General features: G+C 36.1%; 1 protein-coding gene across 1 annotated transcript in view; it reads right to left on the bottom strand.

Annotated features, from left to right (window-relative positions):
* Window positions 1–4,383: 4,383 nt before the first annotated feature.
* Window positions 4,384–22,824, bottom strand: part of LOC131649005 (uncharacterized) — a 41,936-nt gene continuing 23,495 nt past the window's right edge. Inside the window, exon 2 of the mRNA XM_058918752.1 lies at window positions 4,384–4,784. Coding sequence (XP_058774735.1) covers window positions 4,384–4,784 — 401 coding nt within the window. The remainder of the gene's footprint in view (window positions 4,785–22,824) is intronic.

Below are 22,824 nucleotides of genomic sequence, written 5' to 3' on the forward strand. Positions count from 1 at the left end.
ATGTTTTGCAAATGTTTGAACCAGAAAAGAACAGATACTTCTTTTGATAAAAATAGCATACATCTTTTTAGCACAATCTAAAACATACATTTTATCATTTTACCCTAGATAATCATTCATAAGATAGTTATCATACAAATTTAAAACCAGTGATGAGATCCAAACAAAGTCATACATTTTCAAAATAAGTGGATCCAAACAAAAGCATAAAGCATACATCTTCAAAATAAGTAGAGCTAAACAGTTTCTGCTACTAATTTTTTCAGATGTTTGATATGTTAAAGCTTAAACAGACACAGCATAAAACATAAATATCCAAAATAAACATAAATATAGATACTCCCCCTTTGGACATCCACAAAAAGAAGGGGGTTGCACGGGAAGCTAGCAATTATATTTTATCAGCAGAGCCGTGAGGTAGAGCCTGAAGAAACGGGAATTCAAAGTCTGGGATGTTTGGAGGAGGGATGTGTGGGAACGCTTTTGGAAGAAACACCTTGGAGTGCCATTCAAAGAAGGCTTGGTTTTGTCTGCCAATACTAACCATTGCTCTTTGAAGAGCGGACAAGTCATCCTGAGATGAGCTTGAGTTAGCCATGTGATCCTCTTTGAAAGAGTTTGGAGCAGGATCAGCAGAGGTGGTATTAAACCACGACAGATTTAGAGAGCCAAAGGTTTCGTGAGTAGTTGTTTCTTGTTGTGTGAACTGAGGTGGAGAGTCATAAGAGTCATAGATAAGAGCTTGGCTGAAGAAGTCATTGAACTTACTCTCTAAGGGTGGATTGCTGAGTATAGGAGATGATGTGGGAGCAAACGGATTCTCAGTGAAGTCAGACTCATTGTTGTGTACAATAGTAGGTATGGTTGAATAAGTGCTTTGAGGGATTGTGGAATGAGGGAATATAGAGTTTCAGTATTTGGATCAAAGCTACTAGAGAAAGTCATGCATTGAGATTGAGTGAGAACTTGATGCTGGAAGAGTAAGGCATCAAGATCATCATTCATAGGAGGAGTTATGTTGGATGCAATGTTGAGCTCTAGTTCAGGTGAGTGCACGAGAGAGTGATCAAAAACTGGAGATTGGGAGATTGGGGAAGCTTGAGATTCAGATGTTTGGACAGGAGTATGGTCAGCCACAATTTTAGGTGGTGAGGTAAATAAGATGTCTTTAGAGGGCAGAGATTGATCAGGAGGAGTTGTGAAGGAGGGAATTGGTGAGTTGATCTCTTGTGCGATATTTGGTTCAGTGGGTTGATGGAAAGGGGAGACGGGTTCCTTGATGGGGGATTCAGTTTTTTCAATTTGTGGAGAATCAGTTTTAGAGGCTTCAGCATTAGTTGGTTTGGACATAACAAAATGACCAATTTTTGGTTCAGCTTGGTCTTTTGTGGTGAAGGTTTTAACCTTTTTCTTGACATCAGCAGTTTTGACCAAACGTTTTCGTTTTTGAAGCACATGGATTTGAAGTACATGGAGGTTCATCTTGGAGAGTCTACATCCATGAATGGATCCAGCACCCATAAAAGATGTGACATCATCAGTAGGGATTTGAAAGTGTTTAAACACAAGTGACAAAAACCTTCCGTAGGGAGCAGTTCTACCCTTTTTGCATGTGTGTTTCATAAAGTTTAGGATGAGGTAACCTAGGTGAAGGGGATGACGGTTTAGGAGATGAAAAATCACCATAATGTCATACTTAGACAGTTTTTCTAAACTTCCTGCTCGAGGGATGATATTGTGAATGGTTTAGATTTGAAGACACTAGGGGTTTTGAGGTATCAATAAGTAGTTCACGATAAATACTATCCATAGAGGTGTTGTACAATCCAACCCATTCTTTTGCAAAGAGATGAATGCTAGAATCAAGGATGTTAAGAATTTCACATATTAGAGATGGAGTTAGGGTTATGGTTATACCTTTGATGGTAGATTTGAGAGTCAAATCGTTGGTGTCTTGATGGATTGCTGCATAGAAGCAACGAACTAGTTTTGGGTAGGTTTCGATTTCTAGGGTTAACATCTTTCTCCAACCTTGAACGAGTATGAGCTCTTCAATGTTGTAACCACGGGCAATGAAGCTTTCAAAGTCCATGGGTTTTCCGTAGATCACACTCCTGTTCCTCCATTTAGAGTTGAAGAGGTCGAGAGCTCGCTTGGTGGAGAAGATGACATCCTGAGTTGATTCGACTTCAACATCTTCTGGACAAGTTTCTTCATCAGAGTCATCGGATATTTCAATGGTGGATTTCACAAGTTTTGTTTTTTGAAGACGAGAAGACTTGCGAATTCCAGATGCCTTAGCAGATTTTGTTTGTGTTTTGGGATTTTCTGGAAGGATGAAGGAGGGTGGTTTTTCATTTAGAATGTCTTGGTTAGTTTCAGATGGAGACATGGTTTTTGGTTGATTGGGGTTGATATCAGAAGACGACATTGTTGTCGCTGTGAAGAGAGGTTGAAAGTGAAAGAGTTGGAAGTGAATGGTTTGAAGTGAAGAAGATGAATGGATGATAAAGACGAGAAGCTTTAGGCGTGGGGGAAGATGAAGAGTACAAGTTAATGATGCATGCACATTATTTTCTTTTAGAAAACTGTGCATAGATGAGTTGGTAATCGTGAAGTAGGTGATGTAGCATGCTTGGAGAAGTACAAAAATGGAAAAAAGATTTCTTTCAATAAATGCAAGGATATCCCTTTTTCCCTTTTTTCTAAAATGATTAGACATAAATGTGGAGCAAATAGTGAATCATTTAATGTGCAAGATAGGACATTTGTCCCCATGTGTCACTTTTAACAACCAGACAAAAATTTACTTTTCTTTTGTCCCCTTTTTAATAAAATGAGGCTTTAAAAAGGATTTTTGAAGATTCCTTTTTATTTTGAGGATTCGATGGGACAAGCAATGTTTTTTAACTTTTGTTTTAAAAAATTGAATCTATCTTCTATCAATGGTTTGGTAAAGATATCAGCTAGTTGATTTGGAGTTTGTACAAAAATTAACTCTACTTCTTCCTTTTGAACATGGTCTCTGATGAAATGATGTTTTATTTCAATGTGCTTAGACCTGGAATGTTGTATAGGGTTTTTTGATAAGTTTATAGCACTAGTATTATCACAATAAATTGGTACCTTGGAGTAGTTTAGAGAGTAGTCTTCCAATTGATTTTTTATCCAAATGATCTGTGAGCAACAGTTAGCTGCTGACACATATTCAGCTTCAGTTGTGGAGAGTGCAATAGTACTTTGTTTTTTTACATGACCAAGTTGTAAGAGCATCTCCTAGGATTTGACATGCACCACTAGTACTTTTTCTTTCTACTTTGTCTCCAGCATAGTCAGCATCACAATATGCTTTTAAGTCAAATTCTGAACTTCTTTTGTACCAAAGACCAATGTTAGTTGTACCTATAAGATATCTGAGAATACGCTTTACAGCAGTAAGATGAGATTCCTTGGGATCTGTTTGGAATCTAGCATAAAGTCCAACTGAGAATATAATGTCAGGACGACTTGGAGTTAAATAAAGTAAAGATCCAATCATACCACGATATTCCTTCTCAGAAGTATTTATTCCTTTTTCATCTTTATCTAGACTAGAAGAAGGATGCATAGGTGTAGACATACTTTTTGCATTTGTCATACCATATTTTTTTAGAATATCTTTGATGTATTTTTCTTGAAAGATAAAGATACCCTCTTCTGATTGTTTTATTTGGAGTCCTAGAAAGTATCTTAATTCTCCCATCATGCTTATTTCAAATTCACTTTTCATGAGGTTTGAGAAATCATCACACATTTTTTCATTTGTTGATCCAAAAATGATATCATCAACATAAATTTGAAGAATTAAAAGATCTTTCTTATATGATTTTTTAAACAGGGTAGTGTCAATTTTTCCTCTAGAAAAGTCATTTTACGTAAGAATAGACTAAGTCTTTCGTACCAAGCTCTAGGGGCTTGTTTTAGGCCATAGAGAGCTTTTGTTAATTTAAAAACATGGTTTGGAAATTTTGAATCCTCAAATCCAGGTGGTTGTTTAACAAAAACTTATTCGTTTAAAAAGCCATTTAAGAATGCACTTTTTACATCCACTTGAAAGAGTTTTATACCTTTGTGTGCTGCATATGCAAGAAGGATACGTATAGCCTCAAGTCTAGCTACTGGAGCATATGTTTCATCATAATCAAATCCTTCTTCTTGATTATACCCTTGAGCAACTAGTCTAGCTTTATTTCTTATAATGTTTCCATCTTCATCTAGCTTATTTCTAAAAATCCATCTGGTTCCAATAATAGTTTTATCAAGAGGATTTGGAACGAGATTCCATACCTGATTCTTTTCAAATTGTGAAAGCTCTTCAGTCATGGCTTGAATCCGTGAATCATCTTATATTGCATCATTTATATGCTTGGGTTCAATTTGAGACATCATTGCTAGGTTGTTGTTTTTGTCTTTGAAGAATTGTCTTGTACGTACTTGATCAGAGGTTTCACCAATAATTACATCATGAGGATGATGTGGTACAGTTTTCCATCCTTTTGGAGGAGTTGGAAGTGATTCTTCCATGGTGTCTACGTGAATTTCTTTGTTGAGGATTTCCTCCTGTTCATCTAATTCATCATCAAGACATTCAATGGTTGAAGGTTCATTAGTTTCATTGAATATAACATGTATGGTTTCTTCCACACATTGATTTTCGAGATTGTAAATTCTATATCCTTTTGAAGTTTGAGAGTATCCAATAAATATTCCTTTGTCAGATTTACAATCAAACTTTCCTAGATTATCTTTGTTATTTAAGATGAAACAATAACATCCAAAAACACGAAAATATGAAATATTAGTAGTTCTATTTTTCCATAACTCATAGGGAGTTTTGTTTAAAACTTTTCTAATGGTAACTCTGTTTATAATGTAACAAGATGTATTAACTGCTGTCGTCCTCGGTTTTTTGTGGGATGCGAACTGACTCTTCTTTTTATTTTTGAGTAGTGAAAATCAGAGAGTCGCCACCGACTTTTATTTTATCCAATTAAGGAAAGGTTTATAAAAGAAACAGAAAAAGACCTTAAAGAGATTTTGGGTTCGGGGGTAGGTTATACAAAGGGAAGGTGTTAGCACCCTTTGTATCCATGGTTATCCATGGGCTCTTAATTGCTTAGCTCACTTGTTTGAATCGTTTGTCTTGCTTTGAAATGCTTGTATGTGGTTTTAAATATTTTTGTAAAGAGTTAACTTTGTAATGATCCTTGTGCGGATGTTGTAGCAACCTGCCCTAAAAATTAATGTTTTGGAGTCGCCACCTATTCTGAAGGGTGAATAGGAAACCCTACGCATTTAAGAGATTCGGGTAAGTTATTATAATCAGGTTGAGGGAAGGTGTTAGGCACCCTCAACCCTTTCCTATGGCTTTGAATCTAAGGTAATAGTCTTATGGCTAAATTTATTAAGGTTTAATAGCTAAAGAAGTGAATAGGGGAAAAATTGAGATTTTAGGGAAGGGGACTCGCCTTGGTTATCCAAGTGCCTACGTATCTCCTTAGGGAGAATCAGAGTCAACGTAGTTCGGGCACAGGGTTGTACGCCTTAGAATTGGTTATGAAGGTGTTTGAAGGCTTTTTGAATGGCCTATCGTAGTTTTAGAAGTTGTGATTTGAAAGGCATTTTGAATTGCCTGATTGAAAAGGATGAAAATCTGTGGTTTAGTGTTTTATTGACTGTTTGTTTGGGCGTACAACCCTGATTTGATATGTCACCGTTAGATGCGATGATCAATAGATTTGATCAATATAGCTAACGGATTAATGGGGCATTGCTGGTTACTCAGATCGATAGATTGATCGTCGCGGGCAGCAAATTAAATGTGTTTTCGATTTTGTATATTTTTCATGTTTTATTCTTTTATCTCTCGTCTAATGCGACCAATAGCTTTAGTCGGGTCGAGGAGAGATTTATTCAGGAATTAATGTTTTGCCAAATGGCAGTGGGATCGGGCGAATCCTAATACTTAGTAACTTTTATAGGGTTTTTGTGATGTTTGTAATTAAAAATAATTAAATAAATTAATCGACATAGTCGAGTAATCGGGAAAATATTCTAATCCTAATTATTAGGCTAACCCTTATTATATTATCCTAATCCTAGTTTTGTAAAATTAATTAAATTAAATACAACTAAATAATAATTAATCTATATAGTTAAATAATAAAACAAATAAATAGATATATAGGAAAACCTGGTTTTTATTGTATGTGGCTAGATCTTGACTACCCATGGTGCACCTACGCTACAAGGACGTTTGATCTCGTTTGCTGGCTGTCCAATGGCTCAAATCTGAGGATGCATGGTATGGGTATGGAGGCGCGCGCGTGGGATCCGTAAGCAAACTTTACCAAAGAAAATAAGGAAAATATATGTGGGACGCTGGGATCGAACCCAAGTCCCTGCGCTTCCAAGATTACACACAAACCAAAGGCGCTGCAACAGTTTGATGTTAAAAGAATAATCCTATTTTATTATGTATGAAAAAAAACGCATGAATTGAAATTAAAAAATGAAGCGCGGACTGCAGTGCCTTCTTCCTCGTTCAGTTTTTCAGAAACAAACTTGCTTTCACTTACGTTTTCTTTAGCGTAGCTATAGCATAGCCATGAACAAAACTGCAAATTAGTGTCAATAATTTCACAAAAATAAATCAGATTAACTATATACAACCTTGCGAATCCATTGGGTTCTTTGATTTGGCTTACAATCTCCTCAAACCGAAAATCCCAATTTGATGCTTCCAAACCCCATCAATGGTGAAACATTATATATGCAACCAAACTCCAATTAACTTATGCCAAGAGATTTAGAACATCATCATGAACTCATATATATAATCAAACCGTAACAACTAATCAAGAATTAGCGGAATCGATGCAAACAAAGATAACACAAACCGTGGGCACCAAGATCGCGTTTCCGGACCTGTTGATTAGCCGTGATGATTGATATAGCCCCAGAATCATCCAATGAATGTGTTTGGATAGTTGGTAGCTCTGGAATTCGTCTCAATCCTTCTATCCGAAAATTACTTTTACTCCACTTTCTTGAAGTTTTGCATTAACTTTTTTCAGCCGACCCCCTCTCCTTATCTCATAATCTTTTCTCCATTTTATAGTTAGGGTTAGTTATTCAGTTAGGAAGAATTAGATTAGGTTAATTTTCAGATTTGATTTGTTGTTGGTTAGGAAAGATTCGATTCGGATTTGAAGGGAGATTGAAAAGCTTGCAAATCTTTTCCTCCTGCACATGAAAACGTGAACTTGTAGAATTTGGCCAATTTGGTTTATTTCTTTTTTTCTTTTAATAACCTAATAATAATAATAATAATTAATAGTAACAATAAAATCATAATAGCATTAAAATACCAATATGGTATATTTATTTTTTATTTAACTAAAAAGAAATCAAATAATAATAAAAAATGATAATGATAAATAATAAAAATTAAACTAATAATGATGATAATTCTATTAAAATTTAATTAATAATACTAATCAATAATTATAATATTAATACTAATTCTATCATTACCCTAAAAATAATCCTAACAACATATAATTAATAAAACCTAATTAATCCTAATTCTCCCTAATAATAATCATAATATTAATAAAAATTAATAATAAAATTTAAATAGTAATAAAACAAGTGTTAGTAAAACACAAGTGATTTCTCCAAAAATCATAGAATTTTTGTAACAATTGGGCCCACTGTTTAGATCCAAAAAATACTTGCTATTCACACCCTTATTTTTATTTCAACCAATTTATAAGAGAATTTTATAAGAGGTCGAGTTTAACAATAGCTATATTAAACCCTATGGCTCTTTTCTTTTAACACCCTTAATAAATTAGAAGATGTGGATTATATCGGGTAAATTTTGGGGTATGACAGCTGCCCCTATTCAATCTTCTTAAACCTGAAGAGGCAGATAGGCACGTCTGCCTATCGTGATCTAAAGGTAGAAGAGGATTGAATATCGAATGCCCCGAAATTTGCACTTGTTGGGAAGAAGTTTTGTGGGAGATGGGCTTACAGATGCCACCCAAGGTAAATACCCCTCCTTTTTAGGATGTGAAGCAGATGCTTTCGAAAGGAACCACTCGCTTTGATTGTAGTACGGCCTAAAAAGGAAACCTGAATTTTATGCAATGTTATGATGCATGTAATGTATGATGCAGTGAGCTTCTCAAAATAAATGAGAGCAATGTATGTATATGTATTATGTATGAATGAGGTATGTTAATTGAATGATGCATGATTGTTAGTTATGTTAGTTGAAGTTAAAACTCTGGAAAAGAAAAATAGAACCTTGTTTGTTATTGTTGAAATCTTGAAGAAGATCACTGCCGAGGGACTAACGCGATAAACCCAATTGAAGAACTGTTTGAAAACAAGGAAAATAAATCCCTATTTGCAAGGAGACGTAATTCTGTATCACTGCCAAGGGACTAACGTGATAAGACATAACTTATTGCTGCTCGGGGACTAATGCAATAAGTGATGATTTTGAATTGAAATTGAAATTGGAATTGAAATAGGATTGAGTTTTGGTTACTGCCAAGGGACTAACGTACCAAAGAACTCGGTGCCATATCACTGCCAAGGGACTAACGTGATAAGACGTAACGCAATAGGTCACGATTTGGATTGCAATTGAAAATTGAAATTGAAATAGGATTGGAATAGGATTTGAAATGGGATTTGGATTTTGATGTAACAGGCAGCCGGGAACTGACTACCAGACGGGAACTGGATTATGATGTAACAGTCAGACGGGAACTGACTACCAGACGGGAACTGGATTTAATGTAACAGTCATACGGGAACTGACTACCAGATGGGAACTGGATTTGATGTAACAGTCAGACGGGAACTGACTACCAGACGGGAACTGGATTTGATGTAACAGTCAGATGGGAACTGACTACCAAACGAGAATTGGATTTAATGTAACAGTCAGACGGGAACTGACTACCAAACGAGAATTGGATTTGATGTAACAGTCAGACGGGAACTGACTACCAAACGAGAATTGGGTTTTGTGATATGTAGTATGTGAATGCCCCAGATGATATGCGTGGTTTGATGCTGGAGTGAAGTAACATGATTAATGCATGACAATGATTTATGATGACTCGGATGTTTTGATTGATGTAGTGAGTGGAACTAAATAATGTCTTCTATAAGACTACCCCAAAAAAGGTTTCCGGAATGGATGTGAAAATTTGCCTTGAAGAAGGCTACCTGAAAAGGTTCTTAGCAAAGAATGAGGAATGTCTTTAAAGACTACTACCTGAAAGGGCTGAAAGGTGTCTTTAAGAAGGACTACCTAAAAAGGTTTTTAGCAAGGATACAAATTTGTCTTAAAGAAGACCACCTGGAAAGGCTAAAAGATGTCTTGAAAAAGACTACCTAGAAAGGTTCTTAGAATGTCTTAAAGAAGACTACCTGAATAGGTTCGTAGAATGTCTTAAAGAAGACTACCTGAAGAGGTTCCTGAAAAGGGTGAAATTTATCTTAAAGAAGACCACCTGAGAAGATTCCTAGAAAGGATCGTGCGATTTGTCTTAGAGAAGACTACCTGAAAAGGCTGAAAGACGTCTTAAAAAGATTACCTGGAGAGGTTCTTAGAAAAATAATGTCTTAAATAAGACTACCTGAAGAGGTTTTTAGCAAAGGATGACAAATTGTCTTAAAGAGGAGTACCAGAAAAGGTACTGTGTAATGTATCAGTCATTGTATGTAATGCATGAGTTATATGTACTTGCATGATGCTCCAATAATAGGTTGTTGATAACCAAAGCGTACATAGTTCGCCAATGTTGTAAGGTTGCTGGATGCTAGCGCGATTTCCAAATAATTGTTTTTTGAACTTTGAAGATCGTAGTTAGGAGAAAGATTGATTCGAGGTTGTAAAGTATGAAGACGCCTTTTCCTTTTGTTGCGCGTCTTATGGATTTGATATCCATTGCCCCAATTTTGTGGGGAAAAAAAGATGCTTATGAGGGAAGTGCCCCAGGAAATAGCCTTGTCATATGTTTCGACGTTTAGATTGAAGGGTGAGCCCTTGATTTCTAGGATATGGAGGGTTATCCATGGTGTTCTATCCTTTTGAATTTATCCCATGTTTGACATGCCCCTGTTTGTTATTGCTTCGAGGTGTGCCCCAAGTCGATTGAACCTTTAGGAAGATTGCCCCTAGTTAATAGGATGTCTGATTGTATGCCCCTGTAATCCTTGAAATTTTCGCCCCTGTTTAGGAGAACCCTCTAGATGTGATTCTCCCTATTCTAGAGTCTTTATTAGAAATGATCACCTTTGATTAAACCAATTTCGAGATTTCCTCGATGCTAAGTGTATATTCATGTACGACGTTGTACCCTTTGAGAAGTAACTTCAATGTGATGCGTATGCAAGTTTTGAAATCGAAGTCCGTTATGAATTAGGACTGGATGATTAGAAATGAATGCTTGAAGAAGCGCAGTGGTTAGAAATAGTTTTAACAAACTTTAGGAGTCAGTATAACAAGATCCTGCTTAATATGCTTTCGTGGTTAACCTTGCCTCAATTAGGACTTTTAAATGTTGTAACTTGGCCTGGTTCATGTTTTAAGAAACAATGGATATAAGGCTCAAAATTTTATTTAACCCACCCCTTTCTCCTTGATGTTCTCCAGATCCTAAAGTTCGCCCAATCCAATGAATGTGTTTTGTTTGCAAGAGAATCGCTTCGGTTTTGATGTTGAGCAGAAGCCTTAGTAAAGATCCAAGCATTGATGAAAATGTTATGAAGATCCAAGCATTGATGTGAAGCTTTGATGATTTAGCAGTCATATGATTACCCTTTGTATTTCGCCTTTGTTTTGTTTTTATCCCTTATTTTTGCATGAGCCAATTCCTTTGAATTTGACCCATCGGGATGCCCTAATTTTTGCCTAAGTCATTTTTATTTTCTTTACTGAAATTTTCCATTTTGACTTAGCGGGCGTTTTCCTCCTTTTTTGAATGCTCCTTTTGATCTTTGGATTTTGAATATTGTGACTGCCATGAATTTTGATTTGTAAGCTTCGCCTTTGATACTTCCTCAATCTTGGATGAATACGAGGAAGAAGATGTGCTTGAACCTTTGCTTTGCTTTATCCTTATGCTTGGACCTTGCTTGGATTGACTGATTCACTTGACAACCAAAATACACCATTGAATTAATTGAAATCTACCCTGCCCCTGGTTAAAATCAAGGTTTATTTAAAAAAGTAGAAACAAACTCCAACTCCTGGCTCAAGGGGATAACGAGGGATTAACATCCTTATATCTCCACTGTTTGGGAATTGAAACAATGCTTGTACATCCTCGGCTCGGTCTTACCTTGAAAGCATATGTTTAGCGAGACTTAGTTATTTGTATTCGTCATTCTCCCTTAAGTTTGAAATTGAAAGTCGTTGTAGTGAGCGAATGAATTGATTTCAAAACCTGCATGGTCATCCCATTAGAACAACTTTTTATCTTGAGTAACACTTAGCAATCGTAGGGGTCGAAATTCTGACATGATAAACACTTATTGATCCTAGGGACAATCTCCTTTGTAAATCTGTCGACCTTGTTTTACTCCTTAGTTGATGAACTTATAGAAGTGAAAGGTAACCTCGAGTTCTCCTTGGACATGTCAAACCTGTTCGGAATAAATCGTTAGCGGTGGGTTTTCGTCGTATCGAAACTTCATGAGTTTCCTTTGACTGAACCTCTTTTGCTTTTCCTAAGGATGGTGTCACACCGTTCGTAAACTCCAGAGTTTTTAGATTGATAGAGAGAACCTATGACCCTTTTGCCCCTTGGTGGGGAGTTAACATATGTCTCCTTTACTCCATCGTAGTGATGCATTTTTGTTCAGGGTATTGCCCCAGTTGGACTGACCCTTGCCCCCAAGTTATCGTAGAGCGTCCACGTAAATTTTGCTATGTTCATAGATGAACCCCTTTATGACTAGATACCCCTTGTGTGTATCTATGGGGGAACTCTTTTGTTGAACTAATCCTTGCTCGACGATAACCTCCGTTGTATTTATAATCCTGTTACGACAAGGCATGGACATGTAGTCGGCATGGTGAAAGACATCCCTTTTTCCCTCCTTGTAAGACCATGTTCATATTTTATTCTCCTTTCTCCATAGATTGTGATCCCTTGATTTTTCTCCATGAGTCTCGGGAAATCGGCTAGCGCGGTAGGTGCGGATGCGAGTGAAGATGCGAATGTAAATGTAAATGCATGAATGCATGAAAATGCGAATGCATGCGTATGCGAGAGACTCTTTGTATTATAACTCCGTGTATGCAATGCAGACGGGTGACATGTAATCCTAGGGATAGCCTTAGAGGCGACATTAGACCCTCGTGGAATCTCTGCAGGATAAAAGTTATGACACGCTAAGGGAAATCCCTTAAATTAGGGAGTATGCAGAAGGTAGCGGCTGGTGACCGTTCAAGACAGTCACCAAATCTCATGGCCATCGAGAGGCTAATCGACATGTACCAATAAAGTTGTCCCTCGTGGGAAGGTTCTCTATGCGGAACACAACCTATCTAAGGACGATATCGGACGAAGAGAAATCCCTACAAGCCAGGGACGAAAGATGTATAAATGGAGTTCCAAACCCTATAAGTTAGAGGGTGCGCGGAAATAAGCATGGAGTGACCGTTCAGGACAGTCACTAGATCTCATAACCATCGAGAGGCCAATCGAACGCATGCTAATGAAGTTGTCCTTTGGGGAAGGACGCGTCTTTGTGAAAACACATGGATGTAAAAGAAAATCCCTATAGGCTAGGGAGTACGTAGGAGCAGGCACGGGGTGACCGTTCAAGACGGTCACTGGATCGCATGGCCATCGAGAGGCCAATTAACGTATGCTAACAAAGATGTCCTTCGTATGAAGGATGCGCTTTTAGAAATATAATCCCTACAGGCTAGGGAACTCGTAGATGTAAGCACATGGTGAATGTTCAAAGTAGTCACTGGATCGCATGGCCATCGAGAAGCCAATCGACGTGCGTAAACGAAGATATCCTTCGAATGAAGGATGCGATTTTAGAAGTAGAATCCCTATAGGATAGGGATGAAAGATGTAAGCACGGGGTGACCGTTCAAGACAGTCACTAAATCGCATGGCCATCGAGAGGCCAATTGACGTGCGTAAACGAGGATGTCCTTCGTGGGAAGGACACGTAGTTGTAAGAATACAAGGATATATAAGGAAAGTCCCTACAGGCTAGGGGGTGCGTAGATACAGGCGCAGAGTGACCGTTCATGACAGTCACTAGGTCTCATGGCCATCGTGAGGCCAGTCAACGTGCATAAATGGAGGTGTCCTTCGTGGGGAGGACATGGTTTTAGAAATAGGGTTCCTGTAGGCCAGAGAACGCGTAGGAATACCTGCAAAATCAAAACGCAAGATATTCACAGTATAAATTGCAACCAAATAATAAGCATATAAGCACATAAGCCCTAGGTTCATAGGTTCGACGTAACGGCTTAGGGTGCCTACCCTTCCCATTAGTATGTTCTAGATGGTCTCAAGGGGTCGTTCGTAGCCGCCGAGACTTTTTGTCTCTTTGGATTTTAGAACAACTCATTTTATCCATGAGGTTCGAATTTTAGGGGTAGGTTCCTAGAGAGATCAGCCAAATACCAAGTCCAGCCCTCAACAAGGTCAAGCCTCGTATCAGACCTTTCCGGATATTCAACCCACTCTGAGTGGAATTATAATAAGACTCGTAGGCGATGTAATTCCCATCTGGTCTTAAATATAATTCCCACGCTTAGGTTTAACGCAATTTATATATCCCGAATATACAGTAAAATAACAATTAAATAAACATTTATTTGAATTACTATAAACATTACTGTAAATAAAAACCGTAAATAAATAAAATTAAATATTTAAAAAAATACCTGATCCCCAAATCTTGTTATTTATAACTCCAAAAATGCAGCACAACAACAAATATTAAAGTGAACAAATATTCATTTAAATTGTTGTAAATAATGACTGTAAATAGAAATTTTAAATAAATAAATAAATATTTAAATAAAAATGAAAAAAAACCTAAATCCTACTCCAAAACCCTAATTTTGGCAAATTTGCTAAACCCTAAAAAAGTTCGCCAAAAACCTAAAAAAGTTTGCCAAGAACCTAAACCCTGCCAAAACCTAGGAGCATAATAATTCACCATTGATGATTTATCCCCAGCAGAGTCGCCAGTTGTAGCAACCTGCCCTAAAAATTAATGTTTTGGAGTCGCCACCTATTCTGAAGGGTGAATAGGAAACCCTACGCAGTTAAGAGATTCGGGTAAGTTATTATAATCAGGTTGAGGGAAGGTGTTAGGCACCCTCAACCCTTTCCTATGGCTTTGAATCTAAGGTAATAGTCTTATGGCTAAATTTATTAAGGTTTAATAGCTAAAGAAGTGAATAGGGGAAAAATTGAGATTTTAGGGAAGGGGACTCGCCTTGGTTATCCAAGTGCCTACGTATCTCCTTAGGGAGAATCAGAGTCAACGTAGTTCGGGCACAGGGTTGTACGCCTAAGAATTGGTTATGAAGGTGTTTGAAGGCTTTTTGAATGGCCTATCGTAGTTTTAGAAGTTGTGATTTGAAAGGCATTTTGAATTGCCTGATTGAAAAAAGGATGAAAATCCGTGGTTTAGTGTTTTTTTGACTGTTTGTTTGGGCGTACAACCCTGATTTGATATGTCACCGTTAGATGCGATGATCAATAGATTTGATCAATATAGCTAACGGATTAATGGGGCATTGCTGGTTACTCAGATCGATAGATTCATCGTCGCGGGCATCAAATTAAATGTGTTTTCGATTTTGTATATTTTTCATGTTTTATTCTTTTATCTCTCGTCTAATGCGACCAATAGCTTTAGTCGGGTCGAGGAGAGATTTATTCAAGAATTAATGTTTTGCCAAATGGCAGTGGGATCGGGCGAATCCTAATACTTAGTAACTTTTATAGGGTTTTTGTGATGTTTGTAATTAAAAATAATTAAATAAATTAATCGACATAGTCGAGTAATCGGGAAAATATTCTAATCCTAATTATTAGGCTAACCCTTATTATATTATCCTAATCCTAGTTTTGTAAAATTAATTAAATTAATACAACTAAATAATAATTAATCTATATAGTTAAATAATAAAACAAATAAATAGATATATAGGAAAACCTGGTTTTTATTGTATGTGGCTAGATCTTGACTACCCATGGTGCACCTACGCTACAAGGACGTTTGATCTCGTTTGCTGGCTGTCCAATGGCTCAGATCTGAGGATGCATGGTATGGGTATGGAGGCGCGCGCGTGGGATCGAACCCAGGTCCCTGCGCTTCCAAGATTACACACAAACCAAAGGCGCTACAACCGTTTGATGTTAAAAGAATAATCCTATTTTATTATGTATGAAAAATAACGCATGAATTGAAATTAAAAAAGGAAGCGCGGACTGCAGTGCCTTCTTCCTCGTTCAGTTTTTCAGAAACAGACTTGCTTTCACTTACGTTTTCTTTAGCGTAGCTATAGCATAGCCATGAACAAAACTGCAAATTAGTGTCAATAATTTCACAAAAATAAATCAGATTAACTATATAAAACCTTGCGAATCCATTGGGTTCTTTGATTTGGCTTACAATCTCCTCAAACCGAAAATCCCAATTTGAAGCTTCCAAACCCCATCAATGGCAAAACATTATATATGCAACCAAACTCCAATTAACTTATGCCAAGAGATTTAGAACATCATCATGAACTCATGTATATAATCAAACTGTAACAACTAATCAAGAATTAGCGGAATCGATGCAAACAAAGATAACACAAACCGTGGGCACCAAGATCGCGTTTCCGGACCTGTTGATTAGCCGTGATGATTGATATAGCCCCAGAATCATCCAATGAATGTGTTTGGATCGTTGGTAGCTCTGGAATTCGTCTCAATCCTTCTATCCGAAAATTACTTTTACTCCACTTTCTTGAAGTTTTGCGTTAACTTTTTTCAGCCGACCCCCTCTCCTTATCTCATAATCTTTTCTCCATTTTATAGTTAGGGTTAGTTATTCAGTTAGGAAGGATTAGATTAGGTTAATTTTCAGATTTGAGTTGTTGTTGGTTAGGAAAGATTCGATTCGGATTTGAAGGGAGATTGAGAAGCTTGCAAATCTTTTCCTTCTGCACATGAAAACGTGAACTTGTAGAATTTGGCCAATTTGGTTTATTTTTTTTTCTTTTAATAACCTAATAATAATAATAATTAATAGTAACAATAAAATCATAATAGCATTAAAATACCAATATGGTATATTTATTTTTTATTTAACTAAAAAGAAATCAAATAATAATAAAAAATGATAATGATAAATAATAAAAATTAAACTAATAATGATGATAATTCTATTAAAATTTAATTAATAATACTAATCAATAATTATAATATTAATACTAATTCTATCATTACCCTAAAAATAATCCTAACAACATATAATTAATAAAACCTAATTAATCCTAATTCTCCCTAATAATAATCATAATATTAATAAAAATTAATAATAAAATTTAAATAGTAATAAAACAAGTGTTAGTAAAACACAAGTGATTTCTCCAAAAATCATAGAATTTTTGTAACAATTGGGCCCACTGTTTAGATCCAAAAAAAATACTTGCTATTCACACCCTTATTTTTATTTCAACCAATTTATAAGAGAATTTTATAAGAGGTCGAGTTTAACAATAGCTATATTAAACCCTATGGCTCTTAATTTTTAACACCCTTAATAAATTAGGAGATGTGGATTATATCGGGTAAATTTTGGGGTATGACAGATGTATACAAAGTATATATCTTTCGAAAGATATTTTGATAGTTTGAAAAAAAGATTTTTAACTTTGTAATGATCCTTGTTTGGATATATACAAAGTGTAATCCTTTGAAAGTTTGTTTTGTAAAACAGTGATGTGTAAAAGTTTTTGTTATTTTTGATTGAGCAAGCAATTAGGAGGTATACCCTAAGTTTATAAGGTTCTTTCCCATTTCTTTTAAAAATTTTCCTTGACCGGATATAGACAAAAATTTGAGTTTGTATTTGAAACAGTAGAATTGATTTGAAAAGAGTAACAGGGATTACCTTAAGAGGTGCAAGTGTGATTGTGTTTTGTTTCAGATATATTTTTTTTATGAGATTAGTGATCTAGCGCTTCAATTTTTATTCTTGACATACACGCAGTTTTATATGTACAGAAATTAAAGTGCGGGAATGTAAAATGCGGAAAGTAAATCTACACTATTACATTGATTGTGCGTGAAATGTAAACTACGCTATTTACATGAATTTGACAACCTATACACTTATCTATGAATTTAAATGGCAATAAGATAAAGGGAAAATGTTTTTGGATTTTTGGATAGTTGATTTTAATTAAGATTAAGGCATAATTAATTTAATTAAAAGGTCAAAAACTAGAAATAAAGTTTAAACCTAAAAAATTAAGTCTAAAATATGTCCAAATTGCTTGAATTTTAAAAATAAAATTAACTTTTTTGTGATTTTTGAAATTGTTTTGGAGATTATTAAGCTAATTAACATATAATTATACAAATAATTATACACATAAATTAAACTTAAATAGAAAAATATTCTAAATATGTACAAAATTAGTTTATAATATATAAACCTAATTTAATAAAAAGAAAATATTTTTTTCTTATTTTTTGATAAGTTAAAAATTATTGAAATGGAAATATATGAATATATATTGATTAATTAAACAAAATATTTTAATTATTAAGAAAAATAAAATATTTTGTGTCAAAAATTAATACAATATTTTAATACCCTAAAATTTTTTTTTGCATATTTTTCTGATTTTTAAAAATATTTTTAAATAATTTTGCAAAGAAAATTAAATGAAATAGAAAAATAAATTAAAATTGTGATCCTGTGTGGTTGATTAGAGGGTCTATGGTATGGATGCGTGTTTTGGTGCGTTTGATGTGCAATCAGGTTGATCATGTGGCTCATATGTTGAGGGTGCATGGAAAGATGATGGAAAGCGCACATGGGAACCAAGAATTTAAAAAAGGACTGGCGCGCGCGTTCTGGCCAACCAGAGCTTGCCACGCCTTTATCTTCTTCCTCTCTCCGTTGCTATAGGCTCTGCAACTGTAGGTAAAGCTTTTAGTGACGGTTTTCGTCCGTAGCTACAAGACCTGCACATGTCAAAATTTCATACAAGCAATATAAATTATTTAGGAGACCATGGTTAAGCTTAAAATCGTCCCCTAAGTTCAAATATGCCACTGGTTTCTTCTAATTTTGCCTAAATCAAAGGATCCCAAATTTTAGCTTAAGAACCCTAAAATGGTATATGCTACAAACAACCATTAAAACTCAATTAAAGCTCCAGAAACGATCAGAGCACCAAACTAAACACAAATATGGGATTACATCTTATTGAATATGCATGAATAATCAAATTCGTGTTGGTTTATGTTTGAGCAAACCGTGAGCTATAGTGCTTGATTCAGTGAGTTTCAAGGCTTGAAATTGATTTGGATAGGTTCACTGATGCTTAAGGATCGTGTTTGAGTGTTTAGTTTGGATTGAAATTAGCTTAAACTCAGAATTCGAAATTTAGCTTTCTTTGAAAATTTCAAGTTGATACAAGTGTGATACAAGCATGCTATTGATTCAGAATTCGTGTCCCTCCTGTTGGTGGAGTGTTCTAAGCATTTTATAGGCAATAGAGGTGCTGCATCTTAAGCTAACAAGCATTGATTGTCTTTGAACTTTTGAATTTTTTAATATAAAAGCTTTGAATTTCTTGGCCATGGCTTTAATTTTCTTCACCCCTCTTGCCATAGGTCCTCTGTGCCTCTATGCTGCAGAAGTTAAGCTAACTTGGTGACTCAAGCTAAGGACAAAAGCTTTGGATAATTGTCTTGAACCATTTCTTTCTTAATTTAACTTTAAATGTAATAAAATTAAATTAAAAAAGAAACAAAAATGTCATGGGCCTAATGTTGGTCGTGGGAGGCCTTTAACATCATTAGAAACATGTTTGGATCATGAATGCTTGGCCTCTTTTGGAAAAAAAACACTTTTGATCATTGTTGGTTTCATGCATTTTCCAAAAAAATAGCCGACTTCAACAAGGCATAACTCCCTCAATTTTGATCATATGAAGGAGTTCTTTTACTTTTTAGAAACCTCAAGATGTCCTCTACAAGCTACTTTGGAAGCTTTTTTGCATTTGGAGAAGTTATCTTGATGTTATGGGCTTTGATAAAAAACCACTTTTTGTTGACTTTGAAAATGACCTGTAATGTCTGAGCTCATATTTTCCAAATGGTAAATCCAATGACCATGGGACCAATTTCATTTGAAAGATAATTGAATTTCCTTCAAAATAAGCTTTGGTTGGGATTTTTTGGATGAACGAGGAAAGAGTTATGGCCGGTCAAAGTTCAGTTGACTTTTTAGGAGAAAACCCTAATTTTGAAACTTAGGTTTTTGTTGATTTCTGAACTTTTCTTGATGAATTATGGTCAAACATTGATCAAATGATGAATATTTTGACAAAATATGGATGTTGACAAAAAATTTCATTTTTGACTGTCTGTTGACTTTTCGGTCAAACTGGTCGTCTGTTGACTGTTTGAGCTGCTGACTGTGCGTCCGAGCGAATCGAAGTTTGAAAATTTGTCTAATGGTACTTTGAGACATATGGAGATCCATGAATTCCATTTGAGGTCTCAAAAAACTTGTTCTCCAATACAGTCTGAATCCCCGGACTCTGCGCCTGCAAAATTTAATTTTGTACCAATTGCGTCAGTACTATTTATCTGCAAATAAATCTCAAATAAACAGCGTGTGTGAAGTGATAAACAGTACTTGGCGTTTGTGTAAGAATAAATTCAAGAGCGAACCAAAATACCGTATAAAAATATTCTAAAAAACTGAGTATTCATAAAATCCGGATATTTATGAAATAAAATCCAAGATTATATGAAACTCCAAATTTTTAGACAGAGGTCTGTTGTCTCCTCCTTGAAAAAAGATGCGGGCAAATTTTGGGGTATAACAGTTGCTCCTATTCAATCTTCTTAAACCTGAAGAGACCGATTGGAATCTGAAGGTAGAAGATGATTGAATATTTTAGATGCCCTGAAAATTGGCACTTACCTCCACCGGAAGTGATGTTGGAAATTGCATTGAATGTGGCTTGAGAAATATCGTTGGCGGATCAAAACACTACCTGAGATGGGCTTTCAGATGCCATCTAGTGAATGTGTTGATGGTTTGTTCATCAGAATGAATCCATTGATTATATATTGATGAAGGATTTAAATCTCTGTGTTGACCGTTACGGAACCGTCCAAGGTTACCGCTTTAAATCTTGGAGGTTGATCGTTATGGAACTGTCCAAAGTTTCCACTTTAGATTTTGAATGTTGATCGTTACAGAACCGTCCGAGGTGTCTGCTTTTAAATCTTGAAGACTGATTGCTTTAAGGAACCGTCTGAGGTATCGACTTAGATCTGAAGGTAGATCATTAAGGAACCGTCCAAGGTATCAACTCAGATCTGAAGGTAGATCATTAAGGAACCGTCCAAGGTATCGACTTAGATCTGAGGGTAGATCATTAAGGAACCGTCCAAGGCATCGACTTAGATCTGAGGGTAGATCATTAAGGAACCGTCCAAGGTATCGACTTAGATCTGAAGGATTCGAAGTTGATTATTCGACTGTGGTATAGTCTAGAAACGTCAGAATGAGTCACCATTAGACCGTATCTGCTTTGTTTGTTTAAAGTTGATAAGTGATTTGGAAAGAGAGAGTTCTTCAGAGTGAATCTTTGGTTTGATTATATCTGAGAGGAATGCTTGTCTGGACAGAACCCAAGAGAATATTGCATGTGATTGAGAATAACTTGCTGAGGATATTCGTCCACCTGAAAAACCAAGTTAGTGACATGCAATGTTATGATGCATGTAATGTATATGTTGAGATTCTCAAACTAAATGAGAACCGTGCATGTTATGTATGCGTTTGTCGTGAAACATTATATGCTATGTATGAATATGCGTATGATGTATGGACATGACTTATGCAGTTTAGAGCGTGTCAAACTTCTGGTTGGGAAAATAAATCCCTGCTTGTTATTTCGGAAACGATGACATTATGACTATTGATGATCTTTGCTATCTTGTTCGAGTATACTCAGCTGGGGAACTTCCTTACGGACCAGGATGCTCTATTGAAGGATCTTTGATTACCGCTTGAGGATGAAGGTAACTTGAAGGTTCTGATTTTGATGCACCCTGACTGGGAATAAGAAAGATGCGTAATCCTCCGATGCACTATTTGATTAAGCCTTGACGTGGAGGACCACACCTTCTGGGGATAGTGATCTTGAACAGCCCTACTGGGGAATAAGGCTTCTCGAATTATTTTGTTGGAGAGAAAAATCTCATTGAGGATTCTGCTGAGAAACATATCTCTGTTGGGGAAGCGTTTCTTTTGATGCCCGTACTCAGTGTCGGTGATAAAATACTCCGTCGGAGAATTAATTGGACCTTGTTTATCCGGGGATAACTCCTTGAAGATTGCTCTGTGGGGGATATTCTCATGTTGCCGATTTTGGGATGATGTCCAGATGATTGGGACATTACCTGAATGCTATTCCTGTTTTTCTTATAAACATCAATCATATTCAAATGCATATGTTCATTCAAAATTATCATTGGGACGTTTACGCGTTCAAAACAAAAAAAAGTGAAAATATTGATTTTGAGCATGAACTGTATTGATTTGAAAGAGAGCCGTAATAAGCTGATTAGCACAAGGAGACAAAAATCCTAGTAGTAGGAAATTGTCATAAAACTTTGAAAAGTACTTATAAAGAAAAATAGCTATGTGAAAACAATCCAGTCAAGTTTCAACTCTGCTATTGTCAATCTGTCTTTGAGTATCTCATCCCTCACTTGTTGGAAGAAAATGATTGGACTGATTGGTGCCTTTCGGACCTTTGATGTGTTGAACCTTGAAGGTAGGTAAGTAGCCAAACGGGACATAGTCGTACGCTTTTATTCCCTAACTTTTGCCTAGGCTGCCTTTTCAGGTTTTCAGCCTAACGGGATAATCATTATTTTTTTAGTCTCTAATTTTTGCCTGGATCGCCCTTTCAGGTTTTCAATCCACCGAGACGCTCATTTTTTGCCTAAGTCGCCCTTTCAGGTTTTCAACTTAGCGCGCTTTTCTTTAAGCGAAGTACTTTTTGACTATGTCCGCATTTACAGGGTGTGGGAAATCCTCGCCATACATAGTGGTAAGCAACATGGCTCCGCCGGAGAATACTTTCTTGATTACAAATGGTCCCTCATAAGTGGGAGTCCACTTGCCCCTGGGGTCGCCTTGTGGTAAGATGATACGTTTTACAACCAAATCACCGATTTGATATGTCTGACCCCTGACTTTCTTGTTGAAGGCTTTGATCATACGTTTCTGGTACAACTGGCCATGACAAATAGCCGCAAGCCTCTTTTCATCAATCAAGTTTATCTGGTCCAACCGAGTCCGAATCCAATCGTCTTCGTCTAGATCGGCTTCTTTCATAATCCTTAGAGAAGGAATCTGAATTTCAATTGGAAGAACTGCCTCCATACCATAGACTAAGGAGAATGGAGTTGCCCTTGTTGAGGTACGTGCTGAGGTGCGATAACC

This window comes from Vicia villosa, linkage group LG2 (genome assembly GCF_029867415.1).
Source record: "Vicia villosa cultivar HV-30 ecotype Madison, WI linkage group LG2, Vvil1.0, whole genome shotgun sequence".
NCBI lineage: Eukaryota > Viridiplantae > Streptophyta > Magnoliopsida > Fabales > Fabaceae > Vicia > Vicia villosa.